General features: G+C 41.3%; 1 protein-coding gene and 1 non-coding gene across 4 annotated transcripts in view; both read left to right on the top strand.

The window, feature by feature from the left end:
- The window catches only part of NPL (N-acetylneuraminate pyruvate lyase), a 35,817-nt gene extending 17,387 nt beyond the window's left edge, over positions 1–18,430 (top strand). For 2 of the 3 annotated variants that reach the window (XM_012735777.3, XM_012735767.3), the window contains exons 5-12: positions 2,630–2,687; positions 5,023–5,098; positions 7,383–7,475; positions 9,367–9,515; positions 9,647–9,693; positions 12,783–12,867; positions 14,437–14,476; positions 18,124–18,430. In XM_012735777.3, coding sequence (XP_012591231.1) covers positions 2,630–2,687; positions 5,023–5,098; positions 7,383–7,475; positions 9,367–9,515; positions 9,647–9,693; positions 12,783–12,867; positions 14,437–14,476; positions 18,124–18,308 — 733 coding nt within the window. In that variant the 3' untranslated portion in view covers positions 18,309–18,430. The remainder of the gene's footprint in view (positions 1–2,629; positions 2,688–5,022; positions 5,099–7,382; positions 7,476–9,366; positions 9,516–9,646; positions 9,694–12,782; positions 12,868–14,436; positions 14,477–18,123) is intronic. The other variant, XM_075997034.1, reaches the window with a different exon arrangement.
- On the top strand, positions 11,279–11,382 carry LOC142864044 (small nucleolar RNA U13). The gene has a single exon (XR_012914637.1). It is a non-coding gene; the product is annotated as a small nucleolar RNA U13 (small nucleolar RNA).
- Positions 18,431–19,484: the final 1,054 nt, after the last annotated feature.

Raw genomic sequence — 19,484 nt, 5'->3', positions numbered from 1 at the left:
CTGGGACATTACTGGGAAATTTGCATTAAAGCCTAACGGGGGTGGCAGGTGCCTAGCAGCCCAGAGGGAGGGGAGGAACGAATGGATGATTGGTCTCACCTGAGCCAGGAGAAAGGCCTCATGAAAAGCTTAAGGAGGTCATGCAGTGAAACAGCTGGTGACAGTAAAAAAGGTGAGCCGGCCTTCCTTTCTCCATTCAGAAGTCTTCTGTTATCCTTTAAAAATGCAAACCCGATCGTGTCACTTCCCAGCTAGGTCTCATTTTGCCGTAGCAGGCCAAGAATCACTGAAGGACTCACGTGGCATCTCCATCTCATGAGGACACTGTATGTGCCATTCAGAGTCTCTAAGAAGACTCACTGGGGTGACTGAAGTCACAACTGAGCTATGTTGATCCCACCTGATAAGACCAGCCCCCCTGTGGCCTTGCCCCAGAGAGGCACATGGAGCACCCCCAGGATGAGCACTGGGGTCTCAGAGCAAACATCCTTTTTGACCAAATTCTGAGGACTTAAGAGAAAGGAACTAGCTTTTTGCAGTGAATTTGTTTCTTATACGACTAGTTCCTGGTTTTGTACGCTTTGAGGAACCTCTTTGTTTTTTATCTCTAACCAAAAATATCTCAGTATTATACCTATCTTCATGCACACGACACTACCAAATACAGCATCTAAAACAATGCTTGATCAAAATAAGTACTCAAGTATGACTAACCAGTTACTGCTTTTAAATTCTGCTTGGCTGGGCATGGTGCTCATGCCTTTAATTCCAGCCCTTTGGGAGGCTGAGGCAGGAGGATTGCTTGAGACCAGCCTGAGCAACATAGTGACACCTCATCTATGGAAAAAAAAATTTTTTAAATTAGCTGGGCATGGTAGTGAATGGCTGTCATCCCAGCTGCTTGGAAGGCTGAGCCAGGTGCATGGTTTGAGCCCAGGAGTTTGAGGCTGCAGTGAGCTATGATTGTACCACTGTACTCCAGCCTGGGTGACAGAACAAGACCCTGTCTAAATAAATAAATAAGGAAGTAAGTACAATTCTACTGCTTTTTTGGACCTTAAATTCTATTCTTGGACATATTTTTTAAAATCCCTAAAGATTCCTGTCTTTGCTGTTTTCCATATGTTCCATCTTTCTAAGGCTCTATTCTATAGGTTTCACAGTAGAAACTGCTTAATATTTATTAAGCATTTACTGAGTGTCACACACTATGCTGTGTTTCACATGTATGAACTCATGTGATCCTTACAGCAGCCCTATGAGGCTGGTACTATTATCTGAATTATTCCAAGAAACTGAGGCATATAGCGGTTAAGGGCTTTCCTGAGAGGTTCACAGCTAGTCAGTAACAGAGTCGTGATTCACGCTCAGGACTGTCTAACTCTAGCATGTGAGTTCTTAACATCTACATTGCACCACTGCCCAATCAGATTTTTTCCAGACTGGAAAAAATGGGCTGAATTCACCATTGGCATCTCGAACTTTTAAAATTTACATTTAAGATCTAAGTCAACAAGATTTAGCCAGTGCCAGACACATACAAAGCGCTGTTATATAAATATATGCAATATCGGCCGGGCGTGGTGGCTCACGCCTGTAATCCTAGCACTTTGGGAGGCCGAGGCGGGCGGATTGCTCAAGGTCAGGAGTTCGAAACCAGCCTGAGCGAGACCCCGTCTCTACCAAAAATAGAAAGAAATTAATTGACCAACTAAAAATATATATACAAAAAATTAGCCGGGCATGGTGGCGCATGCCTGTAGTCCCAGCTACTCGGGAGGCTGAGGCAGTAGGATCGCTGAACCCCGGAGATTGAAGTTGCTGTGAGCCAGGCTGACGCCATGGCACTCACTCTAGCCTGGGCAACAAAGTGAGACTTTGTCTCAAAAAATATATATATATATGCAATATCATTTATTTACAAAAACCATATGTAAGCTCTGACACATAAATTACTGATTCTCAACATTATTAAACCAAATCACTTATTTCCGTTAGAATTGGCTTTTAAGTTTTATGTCTTTCATCACAGCCTAGAGGTGTTTTTAAGACTAATTTCTATAGACCCCCATTGTACTTACCTGTAAGATAATGGGCTTGGACTAAATTATCCCTGGGATCCTCTGCCTCTAACTTCATGAGAGAGAAATCTCATTTCTGTGCATATTCAACAGTTTTTCATATATACTTCTGCTGTTGGCAGCTTGAAATCTCCACGATACTGTATAGACATGCCATCTTCCACTGGCTCTAAACTTAGTTATTGCAGGAATGGCTGAATTCCTACGGTAAAGAAGAAATGGAGTACAATTATAACTTTGTCTTAAAGACCCTCTGTGGGGTTGAATCTTCTCTACTGTGGAATCAGAATCATCGTGGGTGCTTTCAAATCACAACTAACCTCTCAGTAACATGACTAGACTTTGCTACTGGTGGCCCACATTAAAAAGATCACCATAAGCCCTTTAATTAGATTAATTTTAAATTAATTCAGTCTAGAATTGAATAGTCTTGAGATTGAGATTAAAAAGGCATCAGCTAACTGCTAAAACCAGCACAAACCAGGATAGTGCGGCCCTTCTGTGTTCCTCTAAACTTCAAGTAATGCAGCAGTTTTTCCCTTTTGCAGGCTGGATCAGGTGGTAATTCACGTAGGAGCACTGAGCTTGAAGGAGTCACAAGAGCTGGTATGTATGCAGCTCTGTCTGGGAGAGATCACTCGAGAGACCTCCATTTTTAGGCTAACGTTAAAATCAATACCCTATTTGCTATGTGGTGGATGCTGTGCCTGGAAAAATAAAGTGTGGAACCTCAGGGACTCACTGTCTAGAAGCAGGCACTGAGTCTCAAAGAAAGAGCTGCAACCCAAGGTGATGACTACCGTAGGATAGGAGACAAGGCACCTTCCTCCAAGGGTGGGTATAGATGTAGCTAAGTTTGCAGGTAAAGAGAAACTTGCAGAACTTGATCCAAATTCAGTTTTCTCTGGGAAGTAGAAGGCAGGGCCATCTGCTGGACACAAAGGAGATAAAAGAGTAAAGGCTTGAAGTAAATGTAAATGTTGTGCATTGCTGCCTTGCAGAAAGGGAGAGAGAGCTGAAACACAAAAGGTGGCCCGGTGGTGCCGAAAACTAAAGTTGTAAGTCATAAATTTGTCCCACCACCACTCAACACAGTTGTGGAATTTTTTTTCTAGGCACACTCTTCAGCTAGAACATAGGAACAAGAATGCAGGCAAATTGGATTGTTCTAGTTTTAGGGATTAGCAGGTTAGGTGATGCAAAAGCAAGGGAGGAAGGAGTTAAAGTTGCTGACAGAAAAGCAGATGATGCATTATTTTGAGGCCTGGGTGAATTGGTGAAGAAAAGAAAGCACAAAGATGTTTACAATTATTCATCAGAAGGTCTAATACCTGGACTGCCACAAATTAACCATGTCTCCAGAATTTAGATATTCTAATTCCAAAGATTAAAATGAATTAATCTAGCCCAGTATCATCTTGATGGGTTTTGTTTGATGATTTTTCCTATTACTTGGATTTTGAAATGAGATGTATAATATATACTTACAAAATTGCAATTCAGTGCTTTTAAGCAAGCCACAAGGGAACACAAATTACCCACACATAATAAGCCTGGAATCAGAACTTGAGACTTGATTTATTCTTCTTATACTTGATTTTCTCTTGTTAGAAAAGGTCTTTCAACTAAGGTAGCATGGTGTGGGAAATACTTTTTCTTCTCTTTTTCGATTGCTTCCTTTTCCAACGTGTAATGTAAATTTCAAAATAATGTCGTGTCACTACATGAAAGGCTGTGTTATTCATTGGGCTGAACTCTAGAATAGTATAGAGGTAATCTTGGAATAGAGATAATCTTCTGGTAAAAGGATGATCTTATCCTTATCCCTTCTAGGGATAGTGTTGCCAAGGAGACAATAACCTTGGCCTCTGAGTAGCCATTGCTCTCCATTGGATGATGCTTGAATGGACACTGCTATCAGCTCTCTCTTGGGCGTTTCCTTTTTCCTTACTTTCAGCTAAGATTACCCTTTTACTCTTTTCTTAAATAGGGACTAAACAAATGATTCAACTGTATCACTTACTGATTCTGTGTTAATGAAATTGTACTCAGTATCTTGATTGGTGTTTAGGCTCTATCCCAATATTCTCTTTTCAACTGTCCTAGTTTACTTCTGCAGAAAGTTAATCACCTCTACAAATACAAACATTTTAAGTTAAAGTCTCAGAAGGGAAGCCCTTTTCCACTTTTAGGTAGTGGAGCATGTACTGAAACAATCAACAAGCATCTACTGAGTCCCTGCTGAGTGCCCCACACCATGATTGACCTGGACTCAAGAGGGAACTAGATCTGACCCCGCCTGACCCTCAGGGAACTCGCACTCTAGTTGGAGGACACTCACCATACACAGCTGTCTTACAGTGTGGTAGGTGTAGGTACTCTACTTGAGTTAGATAGAATTATAAGGGTCCAATAAAAGGAAATATTAATCTTTTTCTGGAGGAATTTGAGAAAATATAAGAACCATGGTACAAAGTACCTTCTGTGATGTGTATAGTCTTTTTTTTTTTCCTCAGCCTTTCTCAACTGCATACAGTCTGTAATAGAAATTTTAAAATATGTCTATCATGTCATTGGTCAGAAAAAAGTGTCATCCAGTAGGCCGAATAGGAGAAAAGAAATTACATTAGCAGGATCTCTATGAATAGTTACCACTTATCAGAATGAACCACTTATCTCCTTAGCAAGGTGTTTTGTACTGACAAAAACATGAATAAGTATGAGATTAAACGCACAGCTCACCTTCACCAGGGATCTCTGCTTTGCAAACTGGGATTTTCCTGGCAATGACATGCATCATTGTATTTGGTTCATTTCCCCAGTCTCCAGTGGTGTATCAGCTGGCAGATTTGAAGAACTTGTTACTGAACTCTAGTATCTAAGCTGTAGTTGACTCTAATAAATCACTCGTTCCAGTTCGGTCTTCTCTCTTCCTTTAAAGGCCCAACATGCAGCAGAAATAGGAGCCGATGGCATTGCTGTCCTTGCACCTTTCTTTCTCAAGCCGTGGAACAAAGGTAAGCAGATAGGTCTAAGGGTACAGTGCCTCACATGATCTACTACACCTTGCCTCCATCAAAATGGCTGTATTTAATTCACAAAAGCAAAGTCCTACAGACTGGAGGCCTGAAGTTGCAATGGCACAGTGGTTCTCTGGAATATTTGTTATCCCTGGATCCAGAGAAGAGTCTGCATTAAAGCACTTCAGTTATTTTCCAAGTGATCTGATTGGGTCACCCACTGAGCGCCGGTCAATCTGTAGGTGCCTATGTTTTTTTTTTTTGTTTGTTTTTTTTGAGACAGAGTCTCGCTTTCTTGCCTAGGCTAGAGCGAGTGCCATGGCGTCAGCCTAGCTCACAGCAACCTCAAACTCCTGGGCTCAAGCGATCCTCCTGCCTCAGCCTCCCGAGTAGCTGGGACTACAGGCACGAGCCACCATGCGCGGCTGATTTTTATATTATATATATTAGTTGGCCAATTAATTTCTTTCTATTTTTATGGTAGAGACAGGGTCTCACTCAGGCTGGTTTTGAACTCCTGACCTTGAGCAATCCGCCCGCCTCGGCCTCCCAGAGTGCTAGGATTACAGGCGTGAGCCACCTCGCCCGGCCCGGTGCCTGTGTTTTGGTGAGGAGTCCACTCCTGGTCTGGTCAGTAGCATAGGATGTCCAAGTCACATGGCAAAGCATGGGACTGTTTTTCTTGAAAGAGAGGAATAGAAGTGACGGGTAATTTTGAGGCTGCATATCCTAGTCCAGGTTGAATGAATGCTGAATTTGAAGAAAATTTGCAGAAATATTGATTGTCTTCTAAAATATTAAAGTATTGCTTTCTCCTTCTCTTCTGCTTTCATTGTGGAAACTTTTTATGGTGTCCAAGTATGCTGAATCTTTTTAATCCCTTTGATTAGCAAAAACAGAAATACAAATTCTAAAAGTATAACAACAGACAAGATGTTATTTGCATACATGATTAAATAAATCTGTAACTAAATGTATAATAGTTCAAAATCATCATATCACCTATTGTTGGTAGATAAAAATGAGTTGTTAATGTAGGTAGGAATTTTTAATTTAATTTTTATTTAGTTAGTTTTTTGAGACAGAGTCTCACTCTGTCGCCCGGGCTAGAGTGCTGTGGCGTCAGCCTAGCTCACAGCAACCTCCAACTCCTGGGCTCAAACAATCCTTCTGCCTCAGCCTCCCGAGTAGCTGGGACTATAGGCATGTGAACCATGCCCGGCTAATTTTTTCTATATATTTTTAGTTGGCCGATTAATTTCTTTCTATTTTTAGTAGAGATGGGGTCTCCCTCTTGCTCAGGCTGGTCTCGAACTTCTGAGTTCAAATGATCCACCCACTTTGGCCTCCCAGAGTGCTAGGATTACAGGTGTGAGCCACCGTATCCGGCCCTAATTTGGGAATTTAAAACGAAAAATATTTGAGTTTTTTCACATGGTTTTACAAATTTTTACATGCATACTCTTCCTAAAAGATTAACAAAGGAGAAATAATAAATTATACATAATGATTAGTCAGGAATATTTATCATAGACCCAATATATCATCACAGTATTTAGATGAAGTGCATAAAATTATGTCTCACTATCCAGTGGCATTCAAAGTGTAAGTGATTCTGCTGGATTTATTTGTCATCTGCAGAAATGTTGCCATTAAAACTCACATTCAAAAGTAGGGAATCCCGCTTCCTCAATAAACCAGAGTGCACTCTCTTCTGATGTACCTGGATTTCTCTCCAAAGGAAATAGTACCAAACTCTGGTTGGATTTATGTGAAATGTGCCACTACTCTTACAACTTCTCTCTTGAAGCAATGTTGTTTATCTTTTTGTTGTAGAACTTTCTCTGTTAAACCTGATTACTCTGATCCTATTGATCCTATACTCGTCCCTGTTGGTTACTGTCCACACTTAGCTCTTCTGGGGTAAGAGGACAAGAGTCCTATCTAATGCACTTCTGGTTTTTATAAGAGTATCTCATGATTGTCTCTTAATATGTGGGAAGGTTTGCATCAATTTTTAATAGTAGTTTAGTATGATAGGAAAATAATCATCTTATTTTGACCTTTCTACAGAAAAGGAAATAAAATTTTAAAGGAAGTGAGTTGCAAAAACATTGTGGCAGCAATATCAGGGATGATAAGAGAGGTCAAGAATTTTCAGCTTCTGAGAAGGATGGTTGCATTTCATCACGTGATTTGTGTGTTTTTTTTTTTTTTTTTACTGGAGAAAGAAACTGTTTTATACTTGTTCACACAATGACCGTTTCTGCTGTTCTTTCAGATGTCCTGATTAATTTCCTTAAGGAGGTGGCGGCTGCTGCCCCTGCATTGCCATTTTATTACTATCACATTCCTGCCTTGACGGGGATAAAAAGTAAGTGCTGCTGCTTTTGATATTTCTCTCCTTCCAACTCTCACATCTTATCCTGTTTCTCTAAGAAACTCCCGCTCCATGCCACCCTACACCATGCCACAAAAGCACAACTGGGTGTTGACTGGGCAGTTCCCATTGCTTCCAAATATCACTCTAATATCCCAGCCCTTATTGATCGTTCACTTCCACCTTGCAATGGAAGTTGTTTAAGTGGGAAGGAAGGGGTGACCTCTAGACACTTGTAACAGACACCTGTACACTGTTACACACACCCCTACTTCTCCTATGAGAAGACACAAGGCTGTCACCGCACTAGGACAGGACCATGTCTACCCTGTACCTATTATATTTTCAGTGCCAAACACATAGGAAGGTACTCTGATCTCTTATGACTTTTCTTCTGGCTCTTCTTTTATTACTGCTGTACTTCTTCAGTGAGAAGATTTTTACAATTAGATGAAAGTTCTTAACAGATTATTTTTTTTTTAACAGATTATTTTTAAAATCACATTCTATTCTAAATTCCATAAAAGAAAAAAATGGAGGCCGTGCTTTATAAACATTCTAAGGAAAAGACAAACTGTTTTTACTGCTTTCTACTCTCACAGTCACCGCTCGTACAAAACATTCAACCTCTTGGTTGGTCTGAGTGCAGTGATGTTTACAACTAATTGATCACAACCAGTTACAGATTCCTTTGTTCCTTCTCCACTCCCACTGCTCCACTTGACCAGCCTTAAAAGAAAAAAAAAATTCAACCTCTGATCACCAAAATGTGGGTGAGGATTTTTCCTCACTAATAACCAGTTCTCCATCAGAGACTAACTTGGTGTCCTGTAGTTCAATTTGATCCTGACACTAGCTACCTGGAGTTGGCATCAGATCCCACAGGTCAAGGACTCAGTCCCACAAGACGTCCCCCACTGCAGATGCCAGTCTCAAGTCCCAGGCTGCAACCTGGGCTTCTGACCAACTGGCTATAGATCGGGGTTCCCACCACCGCCTCCTTGAGTTCAATTGATTTGCTGGAGTAGCCCTCACAATTCAAGGAGACACTTTATTTTCTATTGCCTGTTTATTCCAAAGGATGTTACAAAGGGAACAGATAAACAACTACATGAAAAGATGCATAGGCCTGCTAGAAGGGCATGGAGTTTCCAGGCCCTCTCTGGGTGAGCCACCCTCCAGGTACCTTCATGTGTTCAGCAACCCAGCAGCTCTTTGAACTCTTCTTTTTGGGGTTTTATGGAAGCTTCATTATGTAGGCATGATTGATTACATCATTGGCCATTAGTGATCGATACAACCTTCAGCCCCTCTCCCCTCCCCAGAGGTCAGGGCATGACTGAAAGATTCAACCCTCTAATCACATGGTTGGTTCCCTTGGCAACCAGCCCCCATCCTGAAGCTATTATCCAGGAGGTGCAGTAGCGTAGAGGACTCTTGCCGCTTTGAAGATGCAAAGGGATTTAGGAGCTCTGTGGCAGATGCTCCTGTCACTCGGGAAATTACACAGGTCTTAGGAGCTTTGTGTCAGGAACCAGGGTCAAAGACCAAATATTAAAACGAAATATTTTCCTAGCACCCATATCTACAAGGGTTTTAGGAGCTCTGTCCCAGGAACCAAGGGCTCAGACCAAATACATATTCACACTATCACAAATGTCCATCTACTGTCTTTAAGGAATGGAAAGTTTAGGATTATTATTTGACAAGTACATAGGAGCTACTAGGCAGGGACAAGGGGACAAGTGATTACGCACAGTCTGCAGTCAGCTCCAGCTAACGGCAGCCCACGGCGGCTCAGTGCAGATGTGCGGGGCTGTGCAAGATGTTATTCCAGATTTCCCAGAGCCATGCAGATTAACGAGGTATTCATTGTTTGGAGCAGTTCGTGCAGAGGAGTTGTTGGATGGGATTCAGGACAAGATCCCCACCTTCCAAGGGCTGAAATTCAGTGACACAGATCTCCTAGACTTCGGGCAGTGTGTTGATCAGAATCGCCAGCGGCAGTTTGCCTTCCTTTTTGGGGTGGATGAGGTAAGTCGCCCCTAGCATATTGCAGATGGTCAGTTTCCCTCTAAAACAACTTACGTAGTTGTTTGTATAGTAGCATCTCTTCCCTTTCTTTTTTTCGTAAAATTGAATACTCCTTGTCTGTTTCTGATTAGCAACTGCTGAGTGCTCTGGTGATGGGAGCCACTGGAGCCGTGGGCAGGTAAGCATGACTCATTTTCCCCAGTGGTTACAAATGTAAAGTCCCCCATAAAGGCATTCGCCACCAGAGTAGCTATACTTCTTGCATGTACATCCTTTCCAAGAGAAGTTACCTTTCTTTCCAACATTCTTCCAGTGAAAGGGAATTAACTAGGGCTTAGCAGTTTGTTAGAAACTTAGTCATTGTTGTTTAGAAGCATCTGTTGAAAAAATAAATAAATAAATAAATGAATAAATGGGCGCATCTGTTGCAGTTAGAGGTGAGACACGTGAGCACAGGAGCTGAGAGCATGCACAGGGCTTCTAACTTAACAGAATCTGGCCCTCGGTGCTCCAGCCCCGGCTATCCTTTTCTCAAGGATAGACTCATACTGTCTTTCTCAGAAATTATTTGAGTTGAAAGAGTAGTGGCACATTTGACATAAATCCAACCAGAGTTTGGTACTTTTTCCTTTGGGGAGAAATCCAGCTACATCAGAAGAGAGTGCACTCTGGTTTATTGAGGAAGCGGGGTTTCCTACTTTCGAATGTGAGTTTTAATGGCAACATTTCTGCAGATGACAAATAACAGAAACCTATTCAAAGTAGTTTATGTAAAAGAAGGTAAGTTATTATAAAATACTGGGAAATTACATAGAACCCAAGAGGAGGAACTGCAACCAGGCTTCAGAGATGATGAAAACTGGGAACTGCAAAGCTCTCAACAGCCTAGTCAGATGGTCCTCCATCTGTGATCTCCCAGAGACTCTCACCTCTACATCTCTCTACACATCTGTTTCTCTTCCCTTTCTCTCTCCAGATGGGCCTTCTCTGCTTCAACATGCACATGGCCAGTCATGGCTGCCCAAGAGTGGCATCTCAGGTTATCATTAGATAGTACTACATAGTCCAGTGGGCACTGCAGGTCCAATCAGCCATGAACAGGAAACCAGAATCATGTGGCCCATTTGCTACTCAGAAGTCAGGCAATTCACTTAGCATATCCATTGCACATATTAACCTAATTCATCAGAATATGATTGCAAGGAGACTGATTGAAATGTTTACATTAACTAAAAGTACAGTTCTTCACTGTAGGAAAAGTAGCAAGGAAGCAAAGTAACATTCATGACATATCTTGGTGAGCATGGCTTTGAAGAAGAGTGATAGAGCTTGATACTCTTAATGGCTTGTTCACCAAGCCAAGATGGCCTGTGGCATCCATTGTAACTACAGGGATGTTTCTACCAAGGAAGCCAGAATGGAACCTTTTTTTCCCTGGGAATTCTTACTTTTTTCACTCCTGGTTTTTGGCCTCCCGGCCAGGCATTTTAATTCTGTCAACATAATCTATGAGCAAAGTACATTTGGTTAGACTTGATTTCTTAATTATAATCACCTTCCTGTCTAACTGAGGATACACCAAAGACCACTGGGATTCAAATTTTAGTGCTGAAAACTCCTCAGACATTATTCTTCCTTATTTTATTACCAGAAGATAATGTGAGCATCACATTCCTGGAATCCCTTGCCGTTGACCCAGGGTCTACGTGTACAAGGATCAGTGACATTTCTGTGGTTGGTACATCAAGATAAACACACTTTTGATCCTTTTGTAGTTCATAAGCGTGATGATTGGGTTTTCACGCGCATGCGTGAGATGTGCCTCCCTCAAACCTTGTTACGACATCGGCACATTACCCGTCTGACGTGAAAAGAAAAAAAAAAAGAAAAAAAAGATAAACACACTTTTGTTTCTCCTTTAAAGAAACTGGGAAAATATCCTTATTATGAATTTCTAGAAACTTCTACCTTGTTGGTTTCTCTAAGAATTCAGTGATGAGCCTAAGATATTTGTCTTTATTAGTAGAGTTAGAGGTTTTTTTCTTAAGTCTGTGAGAACATTTTATCAGATCAAATAACTATTCTCACCTTCATTTTTATTGAGTTGTCATAGAAGACAGCATGAAGCAATGGAAAGCCTTCATGGTAACTCTGCAGCCCTTTTTTGAGCAAATTAGAAACTTAGGCCTACCTCTCAGGGCTTTGAGAGGATTAGAAATGATTTATGTCTAGCACCTGTAATATGATAGTCATTTAGTAAATAGTCCTTCATTTCATTATTATCACCACCATTATCAATGTTGTTATGTATCAACTAATCTCTAAGTGATACATGAGTGGATAAGGAATGTAAATAATTTCTTGAGATTTTCCTGTTTCACTGTGGCTTCATTCACCCAGTTTCTCAGCATAAGGTCTTTAAGACTTACCTCAGATGCTACATTTTTATTTTTGGTTTTTATTTATTCATTTATTTTTTGGTTTTTATTTATTTATTTATTTTCCCACCCTTCTCCCTCTTGGTTTTTATTTATTTTTGTTTTTCACTTTCTTCCAGCTACAGAGAGGGGCAGATGCTACATCTTATCTACAGTTCTTTTTTTTTTTTTTGAGGCAGAGTCTCGCTTTGTTGCCCAGGCTACAGTAAGTGCCATGGCGTCAGCCTAGCTCACAGCAACCTCAAACTCCTGGGCTCAAGCAATCCTGCTGCCTCAGCCTCCCGAGTAGCTGGGACTACAGGCATGCGCCACCATGCCCGGCTAATTTTTTTCTATATATATTAGTTGGCCAATTAATTTCTTTCTATTTATAGTAGAGATGGGGTCTCGCTCTTGCTCAGGCTGGTTTCGAACTCCTGACCTTGAGCAATCCGCCCACCTCGGCCTCCCAGAGTGCTAGGATTACATGCGTGAGCCACCGCGCCCGGCCTTTATCTACAGTTCTTACCTAGCCCTGTGCGTGCCATAGGGCAGGTGTTGGCCTCAAACACTCCCTACTCATTATACCTCCGTCTCTCATTTTTCTTTCTAATTTTATCCTTTTCCCATTTTTCTTCCTTTATCCTCTTTTGTATTCTCTGTAGCACTGCTTAGTATTAGAAAACTCAGAACTGAAGACAATCTGATCCCCTAATAGATTAGAACCCCAAAAGAGGCTTCTAGGAGATCTGGGCATGTTTTTTTCCCTTTTAAACAATAAAAGGGTTTGAAGATCTGGACCTTGCCTATTGAGTTATTGAACCTGCATCATTTTCTGTTGTCTTGCCAGTACCTATAACTACTTGGGGAAAAAGACAAACCAGATGTTAGAGGCTTTTGAACGGAAGGACTTCTCTGTAGCCCTGAACTATCAGGTAAACTTTTTTTCCCTTCCCATAAATCATAGCCTTTTTTCTTCCCCCTCCTCCCACCCAGCCTAGCTATCAAGGGTGGGGGGTTATTTTTTTCTTTCTCTTTCTCATCAGCATTTATACCACACCTGTCCTCATTAATATTGTCAAGCCACTTTCTTTACCTTTGTGTTTCTTACTTTTTCTTGTGTAAACCCAAACCTGTCCCCATTGTCCATGTTCCCTACATGTCTAATCAGCACAGGCCTCGTATGGGAAGGCTCCTCTTTGTTCCTCCTAGAAAGGATCTTATTTTTACTCTCTCTTCAAAGTACTTCTGTGATTATAAAATAATGGCCATAGGTTTCTGGGAAAACGATCACATGCCACCCCCTTTGAGGACATCACACCTGGGTCATCAGAGAACAGAGGAAGCTGTGAAGCTGGAAACTTAAAAGGCGGAAGGCATAATCCAAAGTCAGGGCAGGTCAGTCCTGATCACCCTGGAAATGTGCTGAGAACTGGAAACATCCACCAGGCAGGCAACGAGAGCCTAATGTGTGATCCACAAGGACCTGGCTTTGGAACAGGGAGAGAAGAGCAGCAGGTGCTGATATGCTACAGGGAAGGCCCAGGGGAAATGGTGGCTGCTGTTAGTGTTGCAGCGAGGGGAGCCCAGCCGCCCAGGGGAAGCAGAGCCTCAGTTAAGGGTAGAACCCGTCTCAACAGCTGGTTCTTAACTGTAAGTGGAATAAGGCGGAAGGAAATAGAGTAGGCACAAGCGAAAGACTTTTGGGGGCTACGAGGCAAAGAGATTTTCAGAATAGTATAAGTGGCTGAGAGGAGTATCCCAGGATGATAAGTAGGAATGGAAGGACGTAGCAAGATCGGAGCAGGTGCTTGGTCCCAATAGAGCTCAGATGTGGGATCGTTTTGAACAGGACAGGCCACCAGCAGGGTAATCATAGATCAAGGAGCAGAAGTGCAAAGCATCCTTTAGTTGGTGTCTCAGGGCATCCCAAGGCAGTGATATTGGAGGTATGTCTTTATTTTTTTCAAAAGCAGTAAAAGGAGGACTGTGGAAGAAAATGGAAACAGAAAAGGACAATCTGTACCTCCATGACATGCGAATTCTCATGCTGATCAATTTTAGAAAACAGCACTCAATGAAAGATCTAGAAATTGATTCCCATAAATCTTAGCTTTGGTCAAGTGCCCCTTAAGCATCTTAGAAGGTACCCCAGAGCTCTGTGTAAGCCAGTCTGAAAGCCACTGCGCTAGCCGATGAGTTCACCTACGCAAGCTAGATGAATAAGGGCACATTCCCTGAATACTGTCCCATACGGTTCCATCACTGGAGCGTGTTTTCTGCACAGCCCACTCTGCAAAGTCTGTACGTATGAAAGATCTCACCTTATCCTGGATGGGTCCTGATCATCCTCACTTGGCCATTTTTCTCCACTCTGACAGACTTTCAGAAAACTAAGGTGTGTGTGTGGACTTTTTAGGGTTTCTGTCATTTGACTTCTAAATTCTTTATATTGCTTTCACAGTTCAGTAATACTGACTACAGATCTGTTTGTTTCTTTCTAGTTTTGTATCCAGAGATTTATCAACTTTGTGCTCAAACTAGGTAAGTGCCATGTCTGTTCTCTGCTCTGTCTGCTGCTGGAGAGTATGAAGGAAATGGAACACCCATCACCTTCTCTGAGGGTTCAACAAGAACACCTTTTAATGGTGTGTTGCAAGCAGTGTTCTGTTTCCAGTATTAACCTTCAGGGCCAAACATATAAAATGGTGAAGTAAACCTAGTCCTAAAGTCTTTGGCAGCCTTCTATAAATCTCTCTCTTCATCTTAGCACACACTCACCATTTTGTATTCCTTCTCTCCTACACTATTAGCACTCCCTCCCTTTACTTGACTCGGCTCATTAAAATTCTGCTACCTCACCATGGCTGATTTCAGCCTAAGTGCTTGGAGGAAGGCAGTCTAAATACAGATCTTACTAAACTGTGAATGACTGACAGCTCTCCCAAGGGTATTTACAATATGAAAGGAGTTTATTAACAAAAGTAAGCTCAGTTGGATGGTGGTTTGGATAATAAGACAAAGTAAAATTGTGGGTGGGGGGAATAACAGTGAATTTGAGTAGAGGAACCTCTTCAGAGTCTCTTAAATCTTATTCCATGGCAAATGCCACCATTCACTCTTATTCTGTAAGAGATTGGCCCTTGGGCCAATTGAACTTGGGTCAGTGCAGGGAAGTTTTAAGTTCATTCTTGGCAGACCTCCCACCTCCCTGCCCCTGCTCTTCTGCCTCAACCTGGCAATTCCTCCCTCTCCCCAAGCACCCGTTCTGTGTTGTGCTGTCATTCTCACGTTCTCAACTAGCTCTCTTAACCCTTCAAAGAAAATGTTTCCATTTGCTCTTCACTTTCATGATTTTGGTCCAATTTGTTTGCTACCAATGCTATGAATGACCTATTATTATTCCCTTGCCCTAAGCAATACTTTCTGCAAAATTGTGGGTTTGGTGTGACAGTAACATGTCCCTAAAGTACATTAAAATCGATATTGAACTATTACAATTTTAAAAGAACTAAGAGTTTGCCTGTGTACAGCAATCCCCCGTTATCTGTGGAGGATACTTTCTAAGACCCTCCAGGGGAGGCCTGAAACTATGGTTAGTACTGAACCCTATATATAGTAGGTTTTTTCCATATACATACATACCTGTGATAAAGTATAATTTAGGCACGATAAGAGATTAACAATAACTAACAATTAAATAGAATAATTATAACAATATACTGTAATAAAAGTTCTGTGAATACGATCTCTCTCTTGCTCTTTTGCTTTCTCACTCTCTCAAAATATCTTACTATTTGGGGACCATAGTTGACCACAGGTAACTGAAACTGTAGAAAGTGAAACTATGGGTAGGGGAGGACTACTGTATATTTAGTCATGCTAGTATTTTCCTTTCCCATGCTCAGTTGTTATTGTAACTAACTAAATTAACTTAGCAAAAGAAAGTTACTTCTTATATCTTTAATCCAAAAGCAATAAGCCAGCTAAGAAAACCAATCACAGATATTTTAGAAGATGGGGATTGAGGACTGTGATGGGTAATTATTAGTTATATTTTTTACATATTAGCAGTCTTCCTGCTTTTTCATCAGCTTCTTCAATCTGAAGGCTGTCTTTCTTCAATTCTGAAAAATTTTCTGCTATTATCTGTGAATATTGTCTTGAATGCATTCACTCAAGTCTCTCATTCTGAAAGCATATTAGATACATTTTGGGTCTTCTCAAATCTGTATCGTAATGATTTTTAATATTTAACGTATGTTTGTATGCTGTGTTCTAGATTATTTCCTTAGATCTACCTTCAAAAATCACTAATTCTTCCTTTAGCTATGTTTTCTACAGTTTAATTTCCCTGAATATACATTTTTTTTCAGTATTTATTTATTTTTATTTTTTTTTATTTATTTTTTGAGACAGAGTCTTGCTTTGTTGCCCAGGCTAGAGTGCCGTGGCATCAGCCTATCTCACAGCAACCTCAAACTCCTGGGCTCAAGCGATCCTTCTGTCTCAACCTCCCAAGTAGCTGGGACTACAGGCATGCGCCACCATGCCCGGCTAATTTTTTCTATATATATTAGTTGGTCAATTAATTTATTTCTATTTAGAGTAGAGATGGGGTCTCATTCTTGCTCAGGCTGGTCTTGAACTCCTGACCTTGAGCAATCCGCCCGCCTCAGCCTCCCAGAGTACTAGGATTACAGGCGTTAGCCACCGATCCCAGCTATTTTCAGTATTTTTTTTTTTTTTTTTTGAGACAGAGTCTTTGTTGCCTAGGCTAGAGTGCGTGCCGTGGCGTCAGCCTAGCTCACAGCAACCTCAAACTCCTGGGCTCAAGCAATCCTACTGCCTCAGCCTCCCGAGTAGCTGGGACTACAGGCATGCACCACCATGCCCGGCTAATTTTTTCTATATATATTAGTTGGCCAATTAATTTATTTCTATTTATAGTAGAGACAGGGTCTCACTCTTGCTCAAGCTGGTTTCGAACTCCTGACCTTGAGCAATCCACCCGCCTCAGCCTCCCAGAGAGCTAGGATTACAGGCGTGAGCCACCACGCCCAGCCCAGTATTTCTTTTTGACTTTTAAAAAAAATTTTAATGTTTTTTTATGTATGTACCCTTCTCTTAGCCTATAGTGTCTATTCTTTCTTTTATCTCTGCAAAGTCTTTCAGAATTTTCTGTCGCCTGCTCTCAGGATGTGAATTTTGTCATTTGTGCATATGCTGGCTCTCGTGCTGATTTTTTTTCTCATGGGCTTTGTAACTTTTAACTCTGAGCTCTTAGCTTTTGAGACTGCTTTTTTCTGGGTAATCCATTATACCCAAAGTTGTCAGGTGCCCTATCAAGTGGGTTTGCATTTGCCTCTGCTGGGACGCTTTAGTTCCACCAGTTCTAGCCAGTCTGTAAGTTAATTTCATAGTCTGGTACCTATACCAGGCACGTAGTGCAAATTTGGATCCAGCATCCACCTGTGGCACAGGCTTGGGATTTCTTTCATGAGGTCTTTTTCCATCCCCAGCCCTGGCATAAGTCAAGTTTCCTTGTCTCTCTATCCCCAGACCAGGGGCTGGGGTTTTTTCAGTTGCTTTTCATAGAAGGGTGGCTACCAGTTTTATACATGGGGGGTTAAATCCAGCTTCTCACCATGCACAGACCCAAGCCTTCATCTTCCCTTCTTGTGCCAGCTTCCTACCACCAGCACTAAAACAACAGCATTAAGTCATTAGCCATCTTAAGTGGTGCATTTCTCAAGCACTTCTTAAATGACCTTGAATTAAATTCTATCCTAGCAATGAAGTCCAACATCATTTGATCAACAACAGTATATTCCTAAGTCAGATTATCCTTATGGGCTATTTGGTTTTAGGTCCTCCTTGCCCCTCTGGCCTCTTTATTCCTGACATATTTGGCACCTCCTTCTTGGTTTTAAGATTAACTTTGAGCCTTTGCTTTGTTTTACAGTTTGTCAATGTGTAAAAATTCTCCAGCATTCCTATGTGTTTGACACAGAAAAAGGGATTTCCTATGTCTGCTCAGTCTGTCATGTTGACCACAGAAATATTCCTATCTTGTATTTTCACTTTATCCTACTGTAGTAGTTGCTGTTAGCATATCCTATTTTCTTTGGGATGTTTGTGGAGAAATGGATGGCACCAGTCACGTTTCCTCGTTTGTTTTTCCTGTCTAGGTTTTGGAGTATCACAGACCAAAGCCATCATGACTCTGGTCTCTGGGATTCCAATGGGCCCACCACGGCTTCCACTGCAGAAGGCCTCCAGGGAGTTTACTGATAATGCAGAAGCTAAACTGAAGAGCCTGGATTTCCTTTCTTTCACTGGCTTGAAGGACAGGAACTTGGAAGCCTGTAGCTAGTGCCTCACTATTAAATCAGGGTGTGTACATTGGGACATAATCCACATTAAATAGAGCATTCTTTTCTCAGGGACGTTGTAGATGAACTTGAAATAAACTCTTCTAGCAAATGAAATCTCAAATCAATCAACAAGTACTGAAGTACCTACTCTGAGCCTAAAAAAGTTTTATTTTGTGAAAGGGGCAAAGGCTCTAGAAGGAGTCATTCATTTCACAAAATTTTTGTAGAGAAATTTCTATTTATATGAATGAAATGGAGTCAAGAGGAAAATCGGAATCGATTGATTCTATCTGCCTTTGGGAGTTCCAGTTATCTTGATTCCTGGTTCTTAATCCTACTTTAAAGTTTTCTAATTTTAAACCACTATACTGTACTTTCATTTTTAATAAATATTCATTTGGAAGCTAAGAAAACTCTGAGCTACTGCATTTAGGCAAGCACTTTACTAGCAAATTGCAACATGGCTCCACTATGTACAACTAACACACCAGCTCATCTGGCTGCTCTGTCTAGCTCTAGAACAGATGCTTTCAGAATATTTATGACATTACAGTTTTCCCCCAAAACATTGGGTCAAATGAGGACTTGCTTCAGTTCCTATAACTAAAGGGCCCTTTAGGATAGCTTTCTCATAAAGAAAGAAAGGCCTTCCCCAAAGATGAATTCAAGTCTCCACTTCTTGATATACACTGAGCTTCTCAAAGCTCAAAGGGTCAAAGAACCAAGGGCCTCTTACTCTGTGTACCACAAACTTTCCCTCCCTCCTTTGAGAACATAGTGTCTTCCCAACCCCCTGTCCCCAGTGCCCTCAATTATTGGAATCAAAGGCCACTTTCCCTTCTGAGATAAACCCAAGAGCTACTGTTACAATATTTCCCTGTCACATTTCCAGGCAGCTACTTTCCTTTAGTGATAGCAGATTTGGGGTGGACCCAAAGAACTCACAGCTTTCTCCAAATATCTCCTTTACTCTTTTCTTTTTCTGCAATATATCACCAGCTGTTTAATCTCCCTTCTAACAAACCTTGGTCTATGCTTTCTAATATCAAGGCATATTGACAGTCAACTTTTAGTGACTTTAAACTTATCCAGTCTATTAATTACCTAAGACTTTGTTTTCATTTTGTCTCTAATTGTTTTGCTCATTAGCAGAGGAAAAGATTTGAAATTCACAT

The sequence above is a fragment of the Microcebus murinus genome, chromosome 23, assembly GCF_040939455.1.
Source record: "Microcebus murinus isolate Inina chromosome 23, M.murinus_Inina_mat1.0, whole genome shotgun sequence".
In the NCBI taxonomy this organism is placed as follows: Eukaryota; Metazoa; Chordata; class Mammalia; order Primates; family Cheirogaleidae; genus Microcebus; species Microcebus murinus.
Note: the sequence above shows the minus strand (reverse complement) of the source record. Positions and strands in the feature narration are given on the sequence as shown.